Here is a 19,182-nt window from a genome sequence, read left to right on the forward strand (position 1 = left end):
CAACAAAGCGAGACTCTGTCTCATAAAAAGAAAAGAAAAGAAAACTAATGTGGCAACCATCAGCGAAATAAAAAAACAAATACGTCCTGAAACCCAGAAATGTCATTTTTGAAAAACTAACCTTCACATTGAAAGATCCAGTCTCAAGGATGTTGGTCCAAGGACTTGTCCTGCATTATCACAGTGGCAAAAACCCGAAAGCTCCTGGGATTGTCCATCGGTAGGATAATGGTTGAATATACTATGGCAGGGTCGCACTATATACAAGAGTCGCGTGTATGCGTATGGACTGCTGCCAGGTGCAGGGTGACTGTATAACACGGTTTCATGCTGTGTGTGTCCCAGTTTGTACCAGCACTGAAAATGTCGTCCAGGAGGGCAGTTCCAAGGATTACACCTGGCAAATCCAAGGGTAACATTGCCCCCTAGGGGACATCTTGGAGATTCCTCTACAGATAGTCCCTGACTTATGATGGTTCTACTTAAGGTTTTTGAATTTTACAATGGGCTTAGCCAGATCTTAAGTCAAGGAGCATCTGTATTTGAAATACATCTCATTACAAATTATTTTCCTGGGCACTCTAACGAAACAGCTCTTATCAGCGACCAAACACTTGCCAAACTCAATTGTTCAATTATCTTTCCTCATCTTCCTCAAACGGCTGACCACTCTCCCCATCTCGAAATACCTTCTTCTAGAGGTTTCTAGACGGGGACTCGCATCTCCTTCTCAGTCTCTTGCAGGATTCTTCTGTGACAGACCCTGGTCTCCTGAGCCCTCTTCTTTTGCTATACTTTGCTCCTCACAGGGTCTTGCTATGTTGCCCAGGCGGGTCTCAAACTCCTGGCTTCAAGTGATCATCCCAATTTGGCCTCCCAAAGTGCTGGGATTATAGGCGTGAGCCACTGTGCTGGGTCTCAGGCTAGAGACAGAGTCTCACTTTGTTGCCCAGGCTAGAGTGTCGTGGCATCAGCCTAGCTCACAGCAACCTCAATCTCCTGGGCTCAAGCGATCCTTCTGCCTCAGCCTCCCGAGTAGCTGGGACTACAGGCATGCACCACCACACCCAGCTAATTTTTTGTATATATATTTTTAGTTGGTCATTTAATTTCTTTCTATTTTTAGTAGAGACGGGGTCTCGCTCAGGCTGGTTTCGAACTCCTGACCTCGAGCAATCCGCCCGCCTCGGCCTCCCAGAATGCCAGGATTACAGGCGTGAGCCACCTCGCCCAGCCCTCAAACTAGTTTATTTATTTTATTTTTTTTTATTTTTTATTTTTTTTAGTCTTTCTACCTGAAGCTGAAAACCTCAAACTAGTTTAGAAACCTCCTCTAGCATTATATGCTCTGAGACCTACACACCCTTTTCTGCTTCACTGAAGAGTGTCCTAAATGATCCTGTTTGTAATATTTAAGTCCAGACTCTTCACAAAATTGTGGGAATTTTGGGTCTTGCCCTACTCTTCCTCCCAGCTCCAAAAACAGAGCTTGGCTTCATCCATTAATAATACCCTTACCACATATACTCACCAGCAAATTGGTATTAACTGAACAGCACCTAAGTGGTCACATAGGTACTGCAGTAATAGGGTATTGGGCAGGTGGGAGGGGGAGGGGGCGGGTATATACATATATAATGAGTGAGATGTGCACCATCTGGGGGATGGTCATGCTGGAGACTCAGACTTGTGTGTGGGGGGGAAATGGGCATTTATTGAAACCTTAAAATCAGTACCTCCATAATATGCCGAAATAAAAAAAAAAAAATAGGCCGGGCGCGGTGGCTCACGCCTGTAATCCTAGCACTCTGGGAGGCCGAGGCGGGTGGATTGCTCAAGGTCAGGAGTTCAAAACCAGCCTGAGCGAGACCCCGTCTCTACCATAAAAATAGAAAGAAATTAATTGGCCAACTAATATATATATATATAAAAATCAGCCGGGCATGGTGGCTTGTGCCTGTAGTCCCAGCTACTTGGGAGGCTGAGGCAGGAGGATGGCTTGAGCCCAGGAGTTTAAGGTTGCTGTGAGCTAGGCTGACGCCACGGCACTCACTCTAGCCTAGGCAAGAAAGCGAGACTCTGTCTCAAAAAAAAAAAATAAATAAAATAATAATATTACCCTAGTCTGGGCCAGCACCACCTCTCATCCAACTACTGCTATGGCTTTGGAACTAGTCTCCCAGTCCCCTCTTCCAACTATCCTCCACTCAGCAGCAGAAGTGACCTTTCTTAAAACACAAACCAAACGTCACTCCTCTGCTCAAAAATTTAATACAAGTCCTAAACATGGCCCACAGGGCCCCACGTGATCTGACCTCTGTCTGCCTATCCAACCTGATTTATTATATCCTGGACACTCAAAGTGTGGTCCGCAGACCAGCTACGTGGATGGCACTTGGGAGCGAATTAGAAATGCAGACTCTCAGGCCCCCCTCCTAGACCTGCTGGATGAGAATCTGAATTTTTTTTTGTTTTAGACAGTCTCACTCTGTTGCCCTGGCTAGAGTGCCATGGCGTCAGCCTAGCTCACAGCAACCTCAAACTCCTCAAACTCAAGCAATCCTTCTGCCTCAGCCTCCCGAGTAGCTGGGACTACAGGCATGTGTCACCATGCCCGGCTAATTTTTTTATATATTTTTAGTTGGCCAATTAATTTCTTTCTATTTTTAGTAGAGACGGGGTTCTCGCTCCTGCTCAGGCTGGTTTCGAACTCCTGACCTTGAGCGATCCTCCCGCCTAGGCCTTCCAGAGTGCTAGGATTACAGGCGTGAGCCACCACGCCCAGCCCAGAACCTGAATTTTAAAAAGATTAGAACGGAGGGAGTGTCCCAGGTGGGGAAACCTAGGTGTGCTGGGAGGGGCTGGGGCTACAAAGGGGAGAAGAGAGAACACAAGCGAGGCATGCCCAGGAAGCTGGTGCAGCTGACGGCGAGGCTGCCTTCCCAGCGCTGGACGCCCCGCCCACTGCTCCCGAAGCGCGGGAACGATCACTCCTTGCAACCGACCCCAGGCACAGGCCTTGAACGCAGTGAGTAAATAAACGCGCCCCCGCCCTCGCGCAGGCGCACTGCCGCCGAGTACGCAAGCGCACAAAGCGGCTGGAGGAGGCGGGACTTACTCTCCCGGTAGTCTTGGCGGCGGGTGGGCGGAGCCTGAAAAGAGTGATTTCCGCTTCCGCCCGGAGCTGGAAGTCACTGTCTCCCGGGTGAACGGGGCCATTGCAACGAGGGAAGGCGAGTGCAGGTGACGTTTCTCGCGGGCAGGCGTTGGGGCCGGGCCGGGGTGGGCGTTTTTCTACTCACGCAGCTCACGCGGTCCTAGAGGAGGCGCCGGGGGCCCCGGGCTTGGGGGGCGGCCGGTCGGGGAGACTGAGTCTCCCGGCCCCCAGCCTTCTAAGCGCGGCTACTCGGGCACCTGGGTCCTACCGGCAGCTGGCTGGAGGCATCGCCGAAATCTCGGTGAGCTTGAGGGAACCCCCAACCCGCCGCCTCTTGTGTCCCATCAGGTTCTGGGGACGACCCCTCTTCCGGCCCCCCACCCCCACCCCCTTGGCGCCCTTAGACTTGACGTCGCCCCAGGAAAGGCCGGGGCCTCTGCAGTCTTTGTGCGAGCCAGACCCCTTTCCTGGGGCGGGGGGCGGGGGGGGGCGGGGGTTCTGTAGCCACAGGGTAAAATGGGATTCTGGGGCCCATCCATAGATGGGAGACATCTGTGTTCAGGTGAGTTATCTATTCATGCAACAAATAGTTATTAAGCGTTTAATGTGTACCAGACAGTATACATGCAAGGGATTCAGCAATGGCCAAAACATGTCCGCACACAACTGACATTCTAGTGGGAGGAGATCTGGGGTTAGGTTCATAGATGAGCGTTTTTGAGGACCTCCACCCCGTCCGCAGGTGATTCTATCACAGCTGGTCGCTGGGGATGAGCTTTTTTTTTTTTTTTTTGAGACAGAATCTCGCTTTGTTGCCCAGGCTAGAGTGAGTGCCGTGGCGTCAGCCTAGCTCACAGCAACCTCAATCTCCTGGGCTCAAGCAATCCTGCTGCCTCAGCCTCCCGAGTAGCTGGGACTACAGGCATGCGCCACCATGCCCGGCTAATTTTTTCTATATATATTAGTTGGCCAATTAATTTCTTTCTATTTATAGTAGAGATGGGGTCTCGCTCTTGCTCAGGCTGGTTTTGAACTCCTGACCTCGAGCAATCCGCCCGCCTCGGCCTCCCTGAGTGCTAGGATTACAGGCGTGAGCCACCGCGCCCGGCCTGGGGATGAGCTTTGAAGGGCTGGGCAGACTGCCCTGACAGGGGAGAGCATGGGCTACAGACCAGGCTGGACTTTACTTCAGCCTTCCGGGTCTCCTGGGCTCTGGCTAATGCGTTCCCTGTATTTTGCATCTCATACCTTTCTCCCCATATCTGAGGTACCCCTGCTCTGAAATGTTCACTTAACCTTGTTTATTAACCTCGTTGTACTAAGGAATATTTGCGATCATTTTGCTTATTTGTTTGTGTGTTAAGGGTCTGTCATCCTCCACAAGAACAGATTCTTGGCCTGCCTTGTTAATTGCAGCATCAGTATCTGTCAACAAAGGGTCTAGGCTGGGCGCGGTGGCTCATGCCTGTAATCCTAGCACTCTGGGAGGCTGAGGTGGGCGGATCACTCAAGGTCAGGAGTTCGAAACCAGCCTGAGCAAGAGTGAGACCCTGTCTCTACTAAAAACAGAAAGAAATTAATTGGCCAACTAAAAATATATAGAAAAAATGAGCTAGGCATAGTGGTGCGTGCCTGTAGTCCCAGCTACCCAGGAGGCTGAGGCAGGAGGATCGCTTGAGCCTAGGAGTTTGAGGTTGCTGTGAGCTAGGCTGACGCCACGGCACTCTAGCCAGGGCAACAGAGTGAGACTCTGTTTCAAAAAAAAAAGGTCTGTAATTTGTGCACTCATTCATTCATTCAGTAAATATTTGTCGAGTGCCACCTCTGTGCCATGAACAGTTCTAGGCTCTGGGGATACAAAGAAAAGACAAAAATATCTGCTTTCGTAGAATTTACATTTGGAAGGTGGTGGGTGAGGTTGGAGACCCAGGGAGACCAATGAGGAAGCTGAGATGACCATGACTCAGGACCATGGTACTGGTCCCGGAGGAGGTGAGAAGTGGTCGGATTCTGGGCGTATTTCCCAGGTAGAGGGACAAGGGCAGGGGCAGGATCAGATAAGGGATGTGAGAGAGAAAAAGGCATGGAGGATGTTTGGTCTGATTACATGGACTCGCTATTAGCGGAGCTGAGGAAGACTACAGGAGAGCAGGTTGAGGTGTCAGGAGGTTGGTTTGGAGCGTGTTGTGTGTAAACATTTGTTAGACATCGGGTGAAGGTGTGACTGAGGCAGGCAGACCACGAGCCTGCAGTTCAGGGGAGACATCCATGCAGAGGGGGCGTGAAGCCCTGACACCGGGTGACATCTCCGGGATCTCGAGGCGAGTATAGCTGGAGAGGGGAGAAGGCTGAAGATTGAGCTCATTAGAGAAGTTGGTGGAGACGCAGGAGCTGTGGAGACTCACAGCCACCAGTGAGGCGGGGCAGGAGAGCGTGGGGTCCTGAGAGCCACGAGGCAAGAGTGGGAGGGCAGTACGGAGCCACTGGTGACCTTAGTTGGGGGGCAGTCAGGGGCGTAGGAGAGAATGGGAGGGAACGCAGACAGTTCTACACTAGAAAAGCCTGCAGAGAAACAGGTGGTAGCGGGAAGAGACTGAAGAGGTTGTTTTTTTTCCTTTTCAAATGATGAGGGAAGTGATAACGATGTGTCTGGGATCTAGTAGAGCTGGGAAATTTTTTTTTTTGAGACAGAGTCTCACTTTGTTGCCTGTGCTGTGGCGTCAGCCTAGCTTCATAGCAACCTCAAACTCCTGGGCTCAAGTTATCCTCCTGCCTCAGCCTCCCGAGTAGCTGGGACTACAGGCATGCGCCACCATGCCCGGCTAATTTTTTCTATATGTTTTTAGTTGGCCAATTAATTTCTTTCTATTTTTAGTAGAGATGGGGGTCTCGTTCTTGCTCAGGCTGGTTTCGAACTCCTGACCTTTAGCGATCCTCCCGTCTCAGCCTCCCAGAGTGTTAGGATTACAAGCGTGAGCCACCAAGCTCAGCCTGAGCTGGGAAATTCGATATTGCTGAAGGGAAGGGAGACAGGACCTAGAGCAGAGTGGAGAAGCCGTTTTTGCAGGAAACACAGACATACTACACTTTCATAGTAAAAGAGGGAAGGCCGAGTGGGGTGCTCTCTTTCCATTGCTGCTTTTACTTGGTAAATTGGAAGCACCTGCAGTGAAGGGTGAGGCGGGTGCTAGGGAGTGATCACTAATTATGAATGAAACTCTGCTCTTGATCCTGGGTGACCTGCCCTGCTGTGGAGGAACAACGCTAGAGCAGCAGTGGGGTATCTGCGCCAGGCACCGTGGGAGGGTCAGGGGTGGCAAGCCCAGCCCTGAGCACAGCGCCCGGTATGCGAGTTGCGCTCAGGGGTAGCTGCTGCTATTTTCCTACCCAGCTGCCTCCAAGAAATCTGTCCCTAGACGTCCCTCTGGCACCTGACCCCCCTCCATCATTTTCCCCAACACTCTATGTGTTAGATACCAGAGAACGATGTCACCTTCTCTCCCTGGCCACCAACTTGTGTCCCCTTCACCTCCTCGAGAGTCACCCTGGACTGTCCTCTCATCACAGTCACTCCGGCGACTCGTCTCTTCTATCTGTCCACCCCCTGCCATCTGTCCACACCAACAGCCCTTCCCTGGCTCTGCCTTCATCTTTATGCAGATGAAGATGGCTCACATGCCTCCGTCCGTCAAAAGCACACGGTGATCTCATCCTGTCCCTGCTCACGGCCTCCAGGAACCATCCAAACATCCACCACCCTCCCACCTGTCCCTGTTCTCTCCCCACTGGCCAGGGGACAGGCACGTGCCCCAGAGCCTTCACGCATGGTATTCCTCTACTCAAAGTGCCTGTCCCTGCTTCTCTGCCCAGCAGCCTGTCATCCCAGCCGGCCCATCTGGAGGCCATCGCAGCCCCCTTCTCAATGGCACTTGCGTGTCCCCCGACAAGAGGAGCAGCCGAGTAAAATCACCAGCTCCTGAGCGCGTGGGCCCGGCCCAGCCCTGCCCTGTTGGCCTGGCCTGGCCTGTACTGTCATCTCTTGTGTCATCCTCTCCAGGAACAGTGACTGCTATCGCAGGTGCCAATAATGGATGGGCGGGGCCCTTTTGCCGAGCCTTTAGCTTACCATTGCTTGAGCCAGCCCCGCAAGGCTCCTCTGAGGTAGTGACCTTGTCTCTAGTGTATGGACAGGGACCTGGGCCACAGAGAGTTCAAGTAACCCGCCTGGGTCATGCAGTGAGTGGGGGAGTCAGGGTTAGAGCCTGTCCTCACCCTTCCCGTCCAGAGTGCATCGGGACTGTCCTGCCCAGGGACGAGAGCTTCGTGCCTCAGAGGTGGAGGCTCGGACACCTCTGTGCATGCGCGGTGGTCCCTGCGCCACTGACTTCTGCCCCACCCCACACAGGTGTGCCCACCTGCAGACATGGGACGCAGAAAGTCAAAACGGAAGCCGCCTCCCAAGAAGAAGATGACAGGTACCCTTGAGACCCAGTTCACCTGCCCCTTCTGCAACCACGAGAAGTCTTGTGACGTGAAAATGTGAGTGGGGAAGCGGGCGCGGGATCCTGCCTCGTGGGGCGCCCAGGGCTCCTCTTCCCCCCTCCCCTGCCCCTCACCGCCCTGCTTGGGGCGTTGTCACCCTCGGGGCCAGGGGTCGTTGCTCACCAGTCCCTCCGCCACTGCCCGTTTCAGGGACCGTGCCCGCAACACCGGAGTCATCTCTTGTACCGTGTGCCTAGAGGAATTCCAGACGCCTATCACGTGTATCCTTGGAAAATAAGGATTTTTCCAGAGGGTGGAGGCGGGGAGGGCAGGGCTGCTTGGCGCACCTGGCCAGGGGTGAGGGGCGAGAGTGCAGCTTCTCCTCCGCCGTGTGCCCTGGTACAGGGCAGTGGCTGCTCAGAGGACCAGGTGCCACCCACTCATCTGTGCGGGGTGAGAAGTTGCAGGGCCGGGGTCCAATGCTGCCAGTCGCCCTTGACCTCAGCGGCTCAGATCTGTCAGAACCCGTGGATGTGTACAGCGATTGGATAGATGCCTGCGAGGCAGCCAATCAGTAGCGACGCAGAGGACCCACCCCCTGGGCAGCCCCGCCTACCGAGGATGCGCCCGCCGGGTCGGACACCAGAGACATTCCAGGGGTCCAGGGTGTGGGTCCAGGGCTGTGGCTCGCAGCCCGCGGTGTGTGTGGAGTGGGTGTGAGTGTGTGTGTGGCTGCCGTGTGGCTGTGGGGTGGCCGTGGGTGTGCTTTCGGACACGTGGTGAGGTTGAGGGTTTGCTGGGCCTGAGGGGCCTGAACTGGCCTCACTTGGCTCCAGAAGCCTTTGCCTCGCTCCCTGCTCCCCCGGCCCCCTGGCTTTGGGGCTCTGGCTCCTGGGGGTGGGGGGCAGTTTCCCGACGCCCCGGGAAGGGAAGCCTGGGAGAGGCTGGAGCGGACCCTCTCCGGCCACCTCACCAGCACCTCGCCCCTTTGACTGGACTCCCCGCTTCCCCACCTTCCGATGCCCGTGGCCTGGAATTGGAAGCCACTGTCGCGCAGGTCCTTGACTGGGCCCTGGAGGGAACCAGCCCCCTGTGCTAACTGGGAAGCCTCATTTCATGTCACTTGCCTTTGTAGAGGAGGCAGGGGCTGGGTTGGGGGACAGCTGTCAGTCACAAGCCCTTAAATAAAAGCAGCCGATGCAGATCCCTGGCCTCCCTGGCCATCGTGATTTCTCAAGTTCTATGTGTGCCCCGAGCCGGAAGTGAGGGGGAATATGGGGCTGAAGCCTTCAAGGGGCGACCTGGAGGCCCACTTGGTCAGTCTTGCCACTGTCTGATGTTTTAGTCACTTGGTGAGCACTCAGGGTGCCCAGGACGCTGATGGACCAGACCGACATCTGGCCCGGTGTTTACAGCAATCACTGAAAAACGTCACTGGGGAGATGGGACAGAGAGGGCTGTTGGGGCACTTCCTGGAGGGGTGGCCTGAGGAGGTGATGCTCTAAGGTTTGCCAGCGTCACCCCCATCCCGGTAGCCACCCTGTGGGGCAGGTGCCGAGGCAACTCCAGGTTCAAAGTTGAGGAAACTGAGGCCAGAGATGGGGGAGGTTGCTGGCCAAGGTCCCACAGCCAGAGAGCGGCACGGATGGGATTTGAACGCAGGAAGCCGGACTCCTGGGTCAGAGCGCACAGTCTGACTTCCCTGCGAGTGTGGGGTCCTGGCCGAGGGGACGGCTCATGGGCTCTCCTGGAGTCTGTGGGGTGCGGAGGTACACGGGAGGGGGGCAGTCCAAGAAAGGGACTTTTTTCCAAGGGTGGTGAGGACTCTAGGAAGGTGCACGTGGGGGCCGGATGCTCGCCCTGACAGTGGCGCCTGAAGTCACTTGGGTAACGGGGGGACTCCAGTGCCCAGCAGCCTGGGGCAGACCCAACTCCTCCACCCGGCCCCATGAGCTGGGGCAGCAGGTGACCTGTGCTCCACCCTCCTCGTACAGCAGGAAGGAGGAAAGAACCTTCTTCCTGGGGCTGTGCTGAGGATGGAAGTGCCAGGCGTGCTTTGAGTGGCCCTGGGGCCACTCAGGGCAGTTTCAAGTGTGAACGACTGGGGGAGGCGTTAGCTGGCCCTGAAGCCCTCGCCGCTGGGCTGCTGGGCCTGCCATGCGCCCCCCAGGCCCACCCTGGTAATCTTGCCGCCTCCTTAAGGCCCAGGGAAGGTCCCTAGCCCTGGCAGGAGCCAGTGGGTGTGGGCGGAGAGGTGGCCAGGCACCTGGGTTGCAGGGTGCCCTTCCGGATCCAGGCCCTCCCTGGCGCCCGCCCACCCCAGTCTCACAGGCTGAGTGCTAATATGGTGCTGTTTTCCTGAGAGGCAGGCCCCAGGCCAGGCGCGGGTCCTCGGCATAGCTTCCCTGCGCCGGCCTGGGGGAGCGGGACGCGGTAGCCAGGCCAAGAGCGCCTGGAATCCAGTTTACGAGGCCCCAGGGGTTGTGCGCATCTGTGCAGTGGGGACTTCTGGTGTGTGTCTGCAGATCCCCACGTTCCAGCCCCGACCCCTGCCCTCCCTGGGAAGGGAAGGGGGAGAAGATGGCTCCCTGCCCCTCCCCTCTTCTCCGCACCTTCTCCCTGGAACCCCGATGGTTGGTGGCTTCCAGGCAGGGTGGCTGGGGCTGTCCTTACGGATATAACAGGGTCCCCTCTGAAACGTGAGAAGATTGGGGCCCTGTCCATGGCCTTCTAGAGTGCTGGGCTGGCAGGCCAAACTCCAGGCTCAGCTTTGAGGGGACTGGGAGTGAGCCAGGCATGCCCAGGTAGCCACGCCCCATGGCGAACTGTTCGCCTGCTCTGTGCCGGTCAGCAAAAGGCCGGTGCCCTGGCCCCGGAGTGCCCATCATCCCCCACAATCCAGGGTTAAAGTGTTCATGGGGCCACCAGGGCCTGCTGCTCATTGTTTTTCTCATTGTTGGTGCCCGGACCCCATCAGCAGCTAAATATTTGGAACAGCACCCCCTGTCTAGGGTTCATTTCATTTACGCTCTCCCCTGACCCTGCAGGGATCACTGTCCCCATCTTCCTGTTGGGGAAACATAAGTGGGCGCCCAGGGTCACCCAGCCAGTGGGCAGCAGATGTGGGATTCACTTCCTATCTAGCTGGTCCCAGTGCTCGGGCTCTGTCACCACAACCTACAGGCCCCACAGGAGAGCTGCTGGGCATTGTGTGTGTGTGTGTGCACACGCAAATATTGTGTACGTGTGTGTATCGTGTGTACACGATACAGCTGCGTGTGTATTGGCCCTCCAAGTATACCTTTTTTTTTAAGGAAAGGGACAGGGGTCTCGCTCTATGGCCCAGGCCAGAGTGCAGTGGCTGACTGTAACCTTGAACTCCTTGGCTCAGTTGATCCTCCCACATCAGCCTCTGGAGGAGCTGGAACTACAGGCATGTGCCACCACGCCTGGCTAATTTTTTTCAATTTTTTTTTTTTTTTTTTTTTTTTTGAGACAGAGTCTCGCTTGTAGCCCAGGCTAGAGTGAGTGCCGTGGCGTCAGCCTAGCTCACAGCAACCTCAAACTCCTGGGCTCAAGCAATCCTGCTGCCTCAGCCTCCCGAGTAGCTGGGACTACAGGCATGCACCACCATGCCCAGCTAATTTTTTTTATATATATATACATTAGTTGGCCAATTAATTTCTTTCTATTTATAGTAGAGACGGGGTCTCGCTCTTGCTCAGGCTGGTTTCGAACTCCTGACCTCGAGCAATCCGCCCGCCTCAGCCTCCCAGAGTGCTAGGATTACAGGCGTGAGCCACCGCGCCCGGCTTTTTTTCAATTTTTGTAGAGATGGGGTCTCACTATGTTGCCCAGGCTGATCTCAAACTCCTGGGCTCAAGCGATCCTCCTGCCTCTGCCTCCCAAAGTGCTGGGACTACAGGTGTGCGTGTCATGGGTGGGAGTGTGTTCTGTATATCTGTGCATATCTGCACACACAGATATGTGTGCACATCTGTGTGTGAGCAGGGGGGAGCGTGTGTGTGTGTGTGTATGTGTGTGTGTGTGTGGATTTTGCGTGCGAGTGAGACAGGGTGCCTGTCCTGTCTAGCCGAGTGGCTGTGAGGTCCGTGTGTGTATCAGCGTGTTTGTGTGAGTCTGTCCGCGCAGATGTGTGTGCGGGGAGCTGGGTGGATCCTGCCAGAGCAGCCCCGAGGCCTCGGGTGACTTTACAGCCGTTTATTGTGCTCCAGTGAAGTAGAAAAAACAAAGTGCTCGCGTTCCAAACGCTGCTGTCACATCCACGTACGCCAGTCGCTGCAAACCAAACCGCGTGTGTCCGCTGGGTCTCTGGGCATGCAGTTTGCTCCCACTATGGGGACAGGGTGGGGGCAGGCCGAGCCTGGGCTCTGGGGGCTTCGCTTGGGGGGCTTCTGGTCCTGGGGGTACCCACTTGTGAGGGAGTGGGGCGACAGCTGGAATAGCTTTGCTCAGTGCGTCCTTTGGGTGCTGTTGGGGACACCCGGCTTTATGTTGGACCCTGCAGCACTACAGGGAGGGGTCCCCCACAGGCCCCCCAGTCTGCTTGCCCCAAACTCTAACCCTGTAGGCAGGTGCCAGGGGGCTGGAGGGCGCCATGCAGGGAGAGGGGTCGGCTGGGCCGGCGGGGTCCAGCCAAGGGCAGCGGCCAGCCTCCCTGGGGGGAAGGCGGGGAGGCGGCGGCCTAGGCGGAGTTGTAGTAGTTGTGCGGGTGGTGGTTGTGCGCGGGCTCGCCCAGCTCCGGGTAGTCGGGGTTCAGGCAGTACTTGGGGTCGTAGACCTGGCGCGGCAGCCCGTACACGGTCATGCCCCGCTGAGAGGCCCCCTTGTTGCTGCCCATCTGCAGGCTGACATTGAGCGTGTCGCAGTGCTCCATGCCCAGCCCAGGCTCGAAGATCTGCCGCTTGGTCCCTGGCGCGGTCATGCCGGCCTGTGGAGGGCAGCGCGGTCAGGCCGTGGGGACCACCGGGGGGAAGGGCCGCGCCAGCATGCCCTGAGGACCCCGCTCACCTGGCTGGCACCCTTGTTGGTGCCCATTTGCAGGCTGATGGTGGCCTGGTCCAGGGGCTGGTCTGTGCCCAGCTTGGGGTCGTAGAGGTGGCGCCGGGTGCCGTAGGCCGTCATGCCCTGCTGGCTGGCAAACTTGTTGGTGCCCATCTAGGAAGCCAGAGAGACAATCACAGAACCTCACCTGGGTCATGAGCAGTAACTGACATCCGAGGACGAGGGACCGTTGCATTTTTCAGATTGGAAACCGAGGCCTGGGGTGGGCGTATCACGTGATCAACTTCTAAGGTTCCAGTCCCAGCCCACCATGCATGAACTGGGAGATCCAGGCAAAAGGGAGCTGGCCTCTCTGGGCCTCAGTTTCCCCATCTGTAGAAAGGATGTGATGGTAACATCACCTCCCCACAACGGCTGTTAGCGGAGCGAGTTTGTGAACGGAAGATGCTGAGCACCGTGCCCGGCCTGTGGCTGATTAAGGACAAATATCCCGTCCCCAAAACCTTTCGGGGACCAGGGTGCCTTCCTGGCCTCCTCAACTTCTCGGCGGGGAAGGGGCGGTACCTGCAGCCCGATGATGTTCCTCCCTTCTCTTAGCTTCTCGGGCTCAAATTTCCGCTCCTGCTTCTCGGCGTACTTCACCCCCACGTTCACCTTGTTTCCTTTCGTCTTGGCCTGGGTGGGGCGAGGAGGGTGGGAGTGACGACGGGCCTCCAGACTGCATCGTCCCCTGGGAGACCCCTGGCGGCACCTGCCACCCACACCGGGCTCAGGGGCACCAGTGGCCACACGTGCAGCCCAGCCCGGGCCACCCCCCCACACCTGGGCCCACCCTGCACCCACACTCACCATGCTGGCGAGGGCCAGGAGGGTGGACTGCACCTGGGTGTGGTTGGTGTTCTCAAACAGGTCGTTGGCCTCAAAGATGTCATGGGGCTTCACCCCGTACTTGGTGATGGCCTTGATGAAGTTGCCGATGTTCTCCAGCTGGTGGGGAGCGGGCAGCCGGGGAAGGGTCAGGGGTGGGCGGGTGGAGGGGTGGGCAGTGGAGGGCTGAGGGGCTTGTGGGCGAGGGGCTGCAAGGGCCTGGGCTTACCTGGTGCCAGTTTTGGGTGGACTCGTTGACCTTCTTCACGGAGCCTGGCTGGAGCTTGTTGATGAACCTACAAGGAGTAGGGGAAGGGAGTGAGGATGCCCGTACTGGCCCAGCCCAGCGGGTAGGGCATCAGGGTGACCGAGGGTGGGCCATACCGTACCGCCATGTCACCTCCCACTACAGCCAGCTCTCAGTGCAGCCCTGTGGGGTCCACAGGGACACCAGCTTCCGGGGGAGCTAGACTCAGGTCCCCGTGAGACAGGCTCCTCATGCCAGGTGTGCCCAAGGCTCCTGGTGTCCCCCAAGCCTCACTGGGGCCACGTCTCAGTGTCCGTTTCTCTTGCGGACGGTGGGGAGCCCACACAGGCCTTTCTCCGGCCATGCCCACCCCCTGCATGATCTCCGCCAGTCTCTTGGCTCTAGGTGCCATGCATGTGCCACCAGTGACGCCCCCATGGCCCCCTGCAGCCCTGGCCTCTCGCTCCCCATCCAGCTTCCTCCATGGGTGTCTCCAGTCAAACCCACCCCACTCCCACCAAACTCCGGGTGCTCAGCCAAAGCCCTTGAACTTGCCCCTGACTCCCCCGCTTTCTCACAGCCCCACCTCCAGTCTCTCCCCTCTTTTTTTTTTTTTATTTTTGAGACAGGGTCTCACTCTGTTGTCCCCGGGCTGGAGTGCAGTGGCATCATCATAGCTCACTGCAGCCTCAAACTCCGGCGCTTAAGCGATCCTCCTAGACGATACATGTGCACCACCATGCCCAGCTAATGTTTCTACCTTTTGTAGATATAGTAGAAAAGAGGCTGCTTCAGCCTCCCGCCTCAGCCTCCTGAGTTGCTGGGACTACAGGTACATGCCACCATGCCTGGCTGATTTTTCTATTTTTTGTGGAGATGGGCTCTCACTCTTGCTCAGGCTGGTCTCGAACTCCTGGACTCAAGTGATCCTCCCGCTTTGGCCTCCCAAAGCGTTAGGATTACAGGCATGAACCACCGTGCCCGGCCTCTCTGCCTTCTAAATACCTCCAGAAGCCCCCCCCCCCCCCCAACTCCCCACCACCTCCACCCTGGTCTAAGCCACCAGTGTCTGTCTCTTGGGCTCTTGGGGCCCCCAACTTCCACCCCATCCCTACAGACCCTTCCTCACACAGATGGCCATTTGAGACAATTCAAGTTATCCTCCAGTTCAGAATCCTGCAGTGCCTCCCCGCGGCCTTCACAATCAAATCCTAAGTCCTTGCCGTGATTAAAAGGTCCCGGGTTCACTGTGACTTCCTCTCCCTGCACTCCCCGTCACTCACTAGGTGCTGGCCACGCTGGCCTCCTTATGTTGCTTGAACACCCCAAGCACGCTCCCACCTCAGGGCCTTTGCACCGGCCATCCCCTCTGCCTCCAACGACCCCTCTTCTCTCAGCTCTCCCAGCTTCCTCCCTGCGTCTATCTGGGGTTCTATTCAAGTGTCACCAACTCAGAAAGCTTCGAAGCCCACTCTATAAAGAACAGCAACCCCCCCACACACACACCCCCAACCTGCCCCTCTCATCCTCCTTCCCCACGCGACTTTTCCCCAGGGCACTTGCCACCACGGTCAAGTCCGTGGTGATTTGATTGACTATGTGACCTCACCGCCACAGCTCCCTGTTCAGTCCTAGTTGCTGCTAGCTCCTACCCCGTCTGTTCACTGCCCCCGTGCCTGCTCCAGAGCCTGGCACGCAGCAAGTGCTCCGGAAATCCTTGCCGCGTGAGTGAATGAGCGAATGGCCGAGTGGCCGGCTGGCTCTGTGCCGTTGGAGACCCGAGCAGCCCTCTCTCTGTCTGAGCTGGGACACCAGCCTCCCCCGCCCCCTGCCCTGTGCCCCAATTCCTTGTTTCTAGCAGACGAGGATGGAACAAGATAAACACCGCCCCCCCCCAGTCCTCCCCAGCACCTTCAGAAGGCCTCCTGGGGGCGCTTGGGTCACCCTGCCCCGGGTCAGACACAGAGATGCAGATAGGATCGCCCCCAGCGCTAGGCTTGCTGTGGATTTGGGGCCATCGGGCTCTGAAATGGAGTAAAAAGCCAGGTCCTTGCCGGTGAGGTGGCTCACACCTATAATCCTAGCACTCTGGGAGGCCGAGGCGGGCAGATTGCACGAGGTCAGGAGTTCGATACCAGCCTGAGCAAGAGCAAGACCCCGTCTCTACTATAAATAGAAAGAAATTAATTGGCCAACTAATATATATAGAAAAAATTAGCCGGGCATGGTGGCACATGCCTGTAGTCCCAGCTACTCGGGAGGCTGAGGCAGCAGGATTGCTTGAGCCCAGGAGTTTGAGGTTGCTGTGAGCTAGGCTGACGCCACGGCACTCACTCTAGTCTGGGCAACAAAGCAAGACTCTGTCTCAAAAAAAAAAAAAAAGCCAGGTCCTACTTAGGATGCCTGTCCCTTACCAAACCAGCCATGGACAGCTGTTGTTGCCAGCTGCCTATTAACTGTGACCGCTCTTTCTGGGGACCCTGGAAGCCATAGATGGGCCTGCCCTGTACAGCATGGTGGTTAAGATTCTGGAGTCATCCCCATTGAGACAGCCTAGGACTTTGGGCAAGTGTGTTAACCCAACTGGGCCTCAGTTATCCTGGCCTGTTAAATGGGCGCAATGACTGTCACCCCAGAGGACTGTTTTCAGGTTTCCGATACAAAGTGTTCAACCCAGCTGTGGGCTTCATGGTCGTTGGAGGGGTTGAGGGGCCACGTGGAGATGGGTGTTTGGGTTGGGGGTGGCCCAAGCAGGGTCCAGGCCAGGAGCCCCCCACTCACTCGCAAAGAATGATGCCGTCCTTCAGGCCGTCCATGAAGTTGTTGCCGATGCGGCGCCCCGTCACCCCCTCGATCCACTCTCTCAGCTCCTGCTCCCGCTGGTGGTCGTACTTCTGGGCCAGCTGGGGGCGGGGGGCACGGAGGGGCGGTGAGGAGGCGGTGGGGAGTGGCCTGCGCTCCCTGGGTCCCATCCAAGCCTCCCTCGGCCTGGTCTCCTGCTTCGTCCCTTTCCAACTAAGGCAATTCTGCCCCAGCGTCCGTGGGGGGGGGAGGTGGGCGCTGGGGTGGGCTGAGGGCCAGAGCTGAGGTGGCACCTGCCCAGGGGGCCATTCCGGGCATTCTGAGGTTTGGCACCAGAAAGTGCAGACGGGGGGTGGGCGTGGAAAGCCAGATCCTTAGAGCCGGAGGGGCGAGGGGCGGCGCCTGGCTTCTTGGTTCCCCCTCCAGGCCAAACTTGGGGTGTATCTTCCTCTGGCCCTGCCCCCCTGTTGGAAGAGGGGGCGCCCAGGCAGGGGAGGAGGAGATCTAAGGAGGCACCCATGGGTGCTGGCTTGCAGGGGACTGCTCTGTCCTACATCTCTGTCTCTGTGTCTCCCCAAGTCCCCATCTCCGGTGCTCTGTCTCTAGCTGGTGCTGGGGGTCTAGCCTTGGTCTGCCCCCACTCCTTGCGTGTCTGTATGTCTCTGTCTCCCCACCAGCTCTTGTCTGTCTGTCCTTGGCCCCGTCTTGGAGTCCCCATCTCTCTGGGTGGCTAGTCCCTGTCTGGCCGGGGGTGGGGCTGGTGCATCTGGCCTCTCTGCCGCCGCAGGTCATTCTCGGTCCCCAACTCCAAGTTCCCAGCCTCTGATGGGGGGTGGGGCGCGTCTGTCTCCATCGCTGTCCGTCTGGCTGTCTAGGTCTCATCTGGCTCATGGGTCGCCCTCCCCGGCTGTCTCTTTGGTGTCTCAGCCTCCCAGTGTCTCTGTCTGTGTCTCTTTGCCCCCACCCCCACCTCCGGTTTCTCCAGAACTCTCCGCCCCAGCCCAGCCAGGCTCCCAGTCTCTGGGGACCCGGCTGCCCCTTCTCCCCGGTGGGCGGGGGGAGGTGCGAGGGGCGGCCCCCTCACCTGGCCCCGGCCCTGCCGCCCCCCTCCCCACCAGCCCGGCTTTATAAAGCAAATCGGCCCTTATATAGCGTGGCCCGGGCTCCCCGAGGCCGCCTTATAAGGCGCGGCGGCTCCGCGCGGCTCTGGGGCCGGCGCTGGGGGGAGGGGGCGGCGCTGGGATCCGTCTCCAGCCCGAGCACCCGCCCCCCGCCGCGTCCTCCTCCAGCCCCAGGGTCCCCCCGACCCAGGCTCCAATGCCTGCTCCCCACTCCCTCGCTATGGGACCCTGGGAAAAGTCACCGTGTGCCTCAGTATTCCCCTCTGTCAAATGGGACTAGACCGCCTTCCCGGCAGCGCTCTTGGGGGGATCCCAGTGGGGTGGGAAGGCCGAGTTTCCTATCCTGGAGAAACTGACCCCATTCTGGTGTGGGGGGAGTGAATCCAGGGCCCCAGCTCTGTGCCTGCCTTACCTGGGTCCCTAGCCACTCGCCTCTCCTCTCTGAACCTCAGTTTACCCATCCATAGCATGGAGGCACTGTCTGGATATCTTCCTAGCTCTGCAGCTAGGAGCCCCCTGCCATGTTTCTGATGCCCACAGCCCCCTGCCTTCCTCCGCTGTCCCTGTCTACCCTCAGCATCTCCCACAGTTTCTGGGCTTCACCTCCCAGGAACCCCAGGTCTGAAGCACTCCCCAATATTTCTGTTAGGCTGGGGGTGTGGGAAAAGTCAACAAGTCTTGCCCCTACGGCCCCCTCCCATCCAGGAACACAAAGGGTTAACGGAGGACGCTGAACAGGTAGGCACCTTTGCAGGACTGAGCCCCTCTGTCTCTGTGTGGCTGTGCCCCCAGCAGTAGTGAGCTCTCTGGGATGTCCCCAAGGGGGAGCAAGGCAGTGCCTGCCCCATGCCTCTCCCTCTCCCCCTCTCAGGTTCCAGGTCACATGGGGTAGGCAGGAGGGACTTTAGGGAACCCCAGCATCGGGGCTTCTGGCCGGGTAGGCCTACCTTGTTCTTGACCTCGGCCGACAGCCCGTAGGCAGGGCCTCTGTTGAAGTGAGCAGCGGACATGCTGGCTGGTGGGCTGCGGCCGGGGCAGTGGTGGCGCTGACTCTGAGCACGGTGGCGGCAGCTGGAGCTCCGTCTGCACCCTCTTCCCTCCTCACACGTTTTTGAAGCTCCGGAGGCGGCCCGGGTCTCTTCCAAGGCCGTTCCATTGGACACAGGGGCCTGCCAAGGGGCGGAGCACCCCCATCTCGGCGCCCCCCCCTGTGATGTCAGAGCCTTGGTATTGGGAGCTGATTGTGTCATTGTTTCCACCTAGGGGGGCAGCCTGCATTACGCTTAGGGGGGGCTTGATCCGACACAGACCAACCTTCTTCTGTCACCCCCTTCTCCGCCCACCGTCTCCCAGGCCTCTGGCTGAGTCTCTGAGTTCATCTCCCTTCTTCTCTTTCCAGTTTTGAGGCAGGACTGTCACCTGTGGTAGTTTGCAGAGCACCATCCTCGGTTTAATTCCAGATACTAACAACCTATAACCTT

General features: G+C 57.7%; 2 protein-coding genes across 7 annotated transcripts; one reads left to right on the forward strand and one right to left on the reverse strand.

The window, feature by feature from the left end:
- The first annotated feature begins 3,188 nt into the window (after nucleotides 1–3,188).
- On the forward strand, nucleotides 3,189–8,843 carry ELOF1 (elongation factor 1). 6 transcript variants are annotated; one of them, XM_012790562.3, is made up of 5 exons: nucleotides 3,189–3,243; nucleotides 7,031–7,235; nucleotides 7,563–7,696; nucleotides 7,850–7,920; nucleotides 8,153–8,843. In XM_012790562.3, exons 3-5 carry the CDS (start codon nucleotides 7,581–7,583, stop codon nucleotides 8,215–8,217), a joined length of 252 nt encoding a protein of 83 aa, XP_012646016.1. In that variant the 5' UTR covers nucleotides 3,189–3,243; nucleotides 7,031–7,235; nucleotides 7,563–7,580; the 3' UTR covers nucleotides 8,218–8,843. The 6 variants fall into 6 exon arrangements, with proteins under 6 accessions (XP_012646016.1, XP_012646017.1, XP_075854476.1 ...); XM_075998361.1 differs by having other exon boundaries at nucleotides 3,221–3,243; nucleotides 7,028–7,235; XM_012790561.3 differs by lacking the exon at nucleotides 3,189–3,243 and adding an exon at nucleotides 3,268–3,458 and having other exon boundaries at nucleotides 7,028–7,235.
- Nucleotides 8,844–11,845: 3,002 nt separating this feature from the next.
- On the reverse strand, nucleotides 11,846–18,821 carry CNN1 (calponin 1). The gene is made up of 7 exons (XM_012790566.3): nucleotides 18,649–18,821; nucleotides 16,560–16,681; nucleotides 13,761–13,827; nucleotides 13,514–13,651; nucleotides 13,229–13,339; nucleotides 12,671–12,817; nucleotides 11,846–12,590 (listed from the first exon to the last, which is right to left on the reverse strand). The coding sequence occupies exons 1-7, from the start codon at nucleotides 18,709–18,711 to the stop codon at nucleotides 12,345–12,347; spliced, it is 894 nt and encodes a 297-aa protein (XP_012646020.1). The 5' UTR covers nucleotides 18,712–18,821; the 3' UTR covers nucleotides 11,846–12,344.
- Between the last annotated feature and the right edge of the window lie 361 nt (nucleotides 18,822–19,182).

Source organism: Microcebus murinus, chromosome 27 (genome assembly GCF_040939455.1).
Source record: "Microcebus murinus isolate Inina chromosome 27, M.murinus_Inina_mat1.0, whole genome shotgun sequence".
Classification (NCBI taxonomy): Eukaryota; Metazoa; Chordata; class Mammalia; order Primates; family Cheirogaleidae; genus Microcebus; species Microcebus murinus.